This window comes from Phyllobates terribilis, unplaced genomic scaffold (genome assembly GCF_046119375.1).
Source record: "Phyllobates terribilis strain yellow unplaced genomic scaffold, ASM4611937v1 Scaffold_4__5_contigs__length_816908805, whole genome shotgun sequence".
Taxonomy (NCBI): domain Eukaryota; kingdom Metazoa; phylum Chordata; class Amphibia; order Anura; family Dendrobatidae; genus Phyllobates; species Phyllobates terribilis.
Window position 1 is genome coordinate 708,250,335 of NW_027362764.1, and position 6,000 is coordinate 708,256,334.

Here is a 6,000-nt window from a genome sequence, read left to right on the forward strand (position 1 = left end):
TTCTGAAAAGGTTAACAATTCTCTAGTGGGATCTGATCCCTTTTTAAATCAAGGAAAAATCTCCAGCTTACCATCAATCTTTAATATAGCCGTAAAACCTTGTGCTGACTTCAGACATCCGAGTATCACAGCCCGGCGGCCCACAGAGCCCGGCGGCCGGCCGCCCCACAGAGAATTGTTTTTCAATTCAGTTCTGCTCACTTGAATTGGGATGAACTTCAATTCAACATATAGTTTGTGTACACGGGAGGAGTCGTTTTGAGCAGATAGACCCATTTAACATCTATACATACACATCATGTACTAACTTCCCAAGGTAAATAAGTAAGGGCCTTTTTACACAGCCAGCTTTCTGACCAACAGAGGCAATGATCAAAGATATAACAAATCCATCTGTGCTCGGCTAAATGCCCCCTTGTACACGGGTGGACAGAAACTTTATGGGCGCAAACAATTGATCGGTTCCCATACAGTCTGTATATTGTCCACACCATAGCCATAAAGGACACCAACCAGCTGATGAACGGGTTTTTGCTCATTGCCAGCATCGCTGCCATGTTTACACAGGTCAACGATCAGGAATGAAAGTTCTCATGACCCCTCAATTGGCCCATGGCATTATCCTGCCTGAGCACAAATTTAATTAAGTTATATATAAACTGTACGATTTATCTCTCCCCATCATCATCATCATCATCATCTGCTCGGGAAGAGTTTACATATCAGATTGTTGGCATACCCTGATGGAATCGGCCGGTTGAGCCAACTTTAGACCAACGTGTATGGGGGCCTTTAGGTGAAATTGAGAATTGTGAGCAAGATTAGCAAACAATAAGAGTACGACCAAACATCCATCCACCTGCGATGGGGTCACTGGCTACAAGATCGTGAAAAAAAGTTGTTCAGGAATTGGCCATCGCAGTGGACAGAGCTTTGGCAGCACCATCTGGCGGTACCCTAATGCCCCAGCTTCATACCATATGAGAAGTTTAGAGCGTTGTCACAGGATTTAGGATTAAAGCCAAAACCCCAATTTGCAAATTGGGATTTTGGTTTTGGCTTTAATCCTAAATCATGTGACAAGGCTCATTAGAGTCGATATTGAATTTTAGGATTGCTACTTCCTATAGGTGGCACTAGAGTTCTAGTCCTCTTCTTCTCTGAAGAGACAATTTGCATATTTCCCAAAGGAGCATTGTGGCTTTAAAGTCTCCTCACCTCGGCATGTCAGGCTTGACATGTCACTCTCTGCAAGGAGAAACGTTACCCCTTGGATTCCCATATGTGAAGCCAAAAGTCTCCACAGTGGATGACACAATAGAGGCCAAGAGCACAGCTGGTTTTGTTCAGGAATCTCATTTTCCCTCAATTGCTTCCAGAACCTTTGTTAAAACAAAAAATAAATAAAAAAATTCTGCAACTAAACTCGCAGAACAGCCACCCCCCCACCCCAACTTCATACTCTGGAATGTGGAGGTTTTTAATCTGATTTACTCTCTACATACTTCCCTCATAGATAGGAACATATGACATTTCTAAAAAATTCCTCAGAATTTAAGAAGACATTCAGTCCACATCAAACTAAAAAAAAAAGAGGCAAAGCCCAATTCAGCTTCTAAAGTAGATTTTTTTATTTTTTTTTAAACCGCACCCATTCAATTATCATGCAAAGTGTAAATGCCCCCTAAGAGTCCAAAATTAATACTCTATGATTAAAAGCATAAAAGTGAATACTGTGAGACACTACCAAAAAAAAAAAGTTTTATATTAACAGTTGCTAGCAGAAAATGTGATTTGGAATGAAAAATAATCCTGTAGATGGTCACAGACCCTTTCATGTTTCTCACTACCGATGGGGTGGGGGGGGTCTCGGTAGATTTTTTTTCTTTCTTTCTGGCTTCCTTTAATCAAGACTTTTATAAAGTCATGGATAAAAGTAATATATGAACAAGACTAATTCCTCAAATAATGTAGATGATAAGTGTCTGATTTCTGGAGGTCCCAACAATCACGTGTCGCCATTTCAACCATGGGGCAAAAGACCCCAGTTCTTATTCCCAGCTATATGGTCATCCAGAAATATACTGTATTTGCCGCTCTGGCCTAAAGAGAAGAGAACGTCTAAGGTTTTTTTTTTTTTCCCCAGAAGTGAAAATTCACTGATGAAAAACTGACACAGACCAAACACTGATGACACTTGGACCAATTTTTGCATACTTGAGAAATCCCTGACGTCTGAATGAGGCCTTAAGGGTAGATGTCCACAATCAGGTGTTGGCTTCTAAAATGTGCAGCTGGCTCCAAGAATTTGCCAAGATTTGTCCAGGCCTGCTGTAAAATACCAATATTTGTGGCTGGGCAACCTGAGAAAATTAGGATCTACACAAGAAGGAGCTGGTAAAAAGACAACTTTATTCCATGATCTCTACAATACTCTGAAATTAAAGGGATTATGCAGCACCTCTCACTTTTGCATTGGCATCTTGTCAGGTCTTGCGCCCATCTGGCAGGTATAGGTACACGACCTACTCTAATTAACAGAACTGGCGCAGGAACACACCGGACATGCACAAGTCCTGCAGATATCTGACAAGTGGCCATCAACACCACAACAGCAACGCCTCCTCAACTCACGACCATTTCTCCTGATGCCACATAGCCATGCATACTTGGCATTGCTGGCCATATACGTGTTCTGTATAAAGGAGGGAATGAATGTCACACCTGGGGCGCTGGATTCTTTTCCATGGGAGGAAATTCCCAATGACTTGGAGTTGAAATTCAATATGTCCAACTTTTCATCTCCAACATGATCCACTAGGATAGAGTCATGAGGCTCCATACTCTTTGGATCACTCAGTCCAGCCAAAATTGATAGGTAGCTGTTCGTCAAGAAACGCCCATGCATATGCACGCTTAGTTGGGATGAATGAGCATGTGTTTCCGATAGTGAAAGGGGGTGCAAGCAGCTGCCAGACACCTCCGATTGAGGATTATTTCCCACAGGAACAAATAAAATCTGATGTTGAAATGAACGCTCCCCCCCAGTCCAATACTGCCGTAATCGAACGATTGTAATCTGAAATGTACGGGACCTTTAGATCAAGTCCAACTGGGAACAGGGACGACAATGCAGAATATGTTGCCCCTGTAACCCGGGAGCAGCGGTGCAGATGTAGAAGAATATAATCCAGGATCCAGTATGTTCTGTACGGCAGATTAGGAGAATAAGCACTGAATACGTGCAGTTTCATCCAGAGCTGCAGTTTGTAGGGATTTCACAAGCTCTTAGTCTAGACAGTCTGCACTCCAGGGCAGGACCCTGCAGTCAACATTCTGGCTGCAATCTGTGCTGTTTTTCCTATAAACTAATGGGTTAAAAAAAAAACTTCGAGATTTAAGTCTGTTGGAAAACTTTCACAACTGCCCTGGGGTCTCAGATGACATTCACTAAAAACCAGCAAAAAACAAAAAATAAAAAAATAAAAATCTGATTTCCTCCTGGTAAACACAAGCAATATCAGACTATACAGGGCATCTGCCACCAAATCTGCAGGAAAAAACACCCAAAACAGCACCAAAAGCTGCAGCAAGTCCCCCCCCCCCCCCCCCCCCCTTTACAAACTGGGACTCTCCAAACAAGTTTTCAGAGTGCTGGTCTGCAGGCTCTGTCAACAAAGGGGGGAATCTGGAGTGGATGAAGCTCCAGCAGGAAGTGGGGGAGGGGCGCTGGATATCATAAACACAGCTGAAGCACTAGGGGGGCTTAATTCCTCCAGCCATCAATTAATAAGTTACTGAAACTTTAGCAGCTCTTAAAGGGACCCCCTTCCAATACCATGAAATGCGCGTGTACAGGATCAGTCATCAACCTAATCCAGAATATTTACATCCTAATGGCATTTCTGCATTTTGGAACTTTAGGCATTTACAATTCCACGACTCAAAAACTATTAACCGGGCAAGAATTATTATTATTTTTTTTTATGGATGCAGGTTATTGATCACACCAGACTGACAGTCACTAAAGGTAACACATCACATGCCCCCGACTCAAATAAATAACATGAAGTTACCCTGAATGCTATGATCATACAATGTGCTGCATAGCCCCTACAGGCATGGGGTGTACTCTTCTGGGGTACCTACACCATAGCGGACACTGGGGTCTCCAGTCCACACAAGGTAAACTTTATATTGTTATTGCAGATCACTTTGGGAGGGGAATTGATGGGAGAATCAGTTTCCTACAATCAGAAGACATCCCATAGACAAGTAGATGGGATCCAATTAGCCTTTAATATTAATATTTGGAGAAGTCCATATTCAGTAAATGAGACCAGAATTAGCCCAATTACAGCTATTGCTCCCCTGGCTGATGTCACATAACCATTTTCATCTACCGTTAGGGTTGGGTTCCTTTTCATACGTAATGAGCGATGACGACAATTGCTGTGTTTAGGACTCTGACCGGTGAAATTTTACTGACGGGATCAATTTAATCCCCGAGATATATCTATCTATATATGATCTCCAAATGATTAGATGCAAACTAAAAACAAAATATGATTCCTACCAATTGTATGAGCTGTGACCAAGTGCAATCAATAATCCGAAACAGATTGTATCCAACCAGAAGCAATCCTAATCCCTCAAGCATCAAATGTGACCAAGTGCAATGCTAATAATCCCCCAAATATGTGACCAGGAGCAACCCTAATAATCTCAAACTGATTGTACCCGACCAGGAGATACCCTAAAAAACCCCAAACCTTTCAGACCCAACCCTAATAATCCCAAACAGATTGGATACAAATGCAATCCTGTAAAAAACAAACCTAAACTGACAAAATGTGAGCAGTCAAAACCCCTATTAGCAAAATGATTTGATGTGTGTAAAAGTGAAATTCTATTAAATAATCTCAAACTTTTAAAATCCAAAATATCAAAGCAAAATCCTTTTACATGATCCTAAACTGATACAAGCAACCAAAACATCTAACTATGGGGAAGAAAAAAAAAAGACCCTTCAAACCAAAATGTATTTTGCACTTTTTCCACCATCCTAAACTTTTCTATGGGACCCAACAAAAAAAAACCCAAAACCCTTTACTCATTATAGATTCTACAAAATGTATCAAAAGCTTGAAGAATTGTCACAGACTGAAAAGTAACAAAACTTTCCGCAACATGCTACACATTAACCCACTGAGACTTCAACCCGGGGGTTATTGATGACACTATAACTCGCAGCATGCCTTGACAGCCTGCATCCTGGGACTTGTAGTTGTTTCCAGACTCAACGCTACTGCAAAAGAAAGATAGAACATTGTGTATAAAGGCAATGAAGCTCACCGTCTCCGCAGACACCAGGGCCAGCAAGGCAAAGCTTAGTAGTATCCACATATCCCTCATGATTCCCCAGTAAGGCTGTGTGGGTGACACCAGAGACACAGGAGAAACTTGTGCAGCTCTCACTTGTTGCTGTACGACTCCCCTGCAATGTCTGCCTCCTGTGTGCCCGGGCGCTGCAGCAGAGCCCCGCACAGCACAGCGCACCGCCGCCGCTCTGGTGGAGCAGAGCTCTGAGAGGACTGATAGCACAGCGCACTTCTCCCGCTCTCCCCCGGAGTGTGCTGCGGCTGCTGCAGCTGCAGAATGAGGCTCCGCTCCCCCTTCAGTCTGTTCCTCCCTCAGTCTCCTCCGCGATCTGTACAGATGGAGTAGTGCGACTCCTAGTTAAAACCCGGGAGAATGAGCAGCGCAGGAAGTGACATTCCTCCTCATCTCCCTCCATGACCCTCCTCCTCCTCCTCCTCATCTCCCTCCATGACCCTCCTCCTCCTCCTCATCTCCCTCCATGACCCTCCTCCTCCTCCTCCTCAGCAGTTTACATTCGCTACAATCCACAATTCTTTCTTTTCTTATTACAATTTCACACTGAATGAGGTGCAAAAGAAAAAGGGGGAGGAATACTAAGGTGCAGGTGTGGGGGGCGTC

The 6,000-nt window shown here is 43.2% G+C and overlaps 1 protein-coding gene across 1 annotated transcript in view; it reads right to left on the reverse strand.

Moving 5' to 3' along the window:
- The window catches only part of SDC2 (syndecan 2), a 90,122-nt gene extending 84,332 nt beyond the window's left edge, over positions 1-5,790 (reverse strand). Inside the window, exon 1 of the mRNA XM_073679640.1 lies at positions 5,356-5,790. Within this exon, the coding sequence (XP_073535741.1) occupies positions 5,356-5,415 (60 nt within the window). The 5' untranslated portion in view covers positions 5,416-5,790. The remainder of the gene's footprint in view (positions 1-5,355) is intronic.
- Positions 5,791-6,000: the final 210 nt, after the last annotated feature.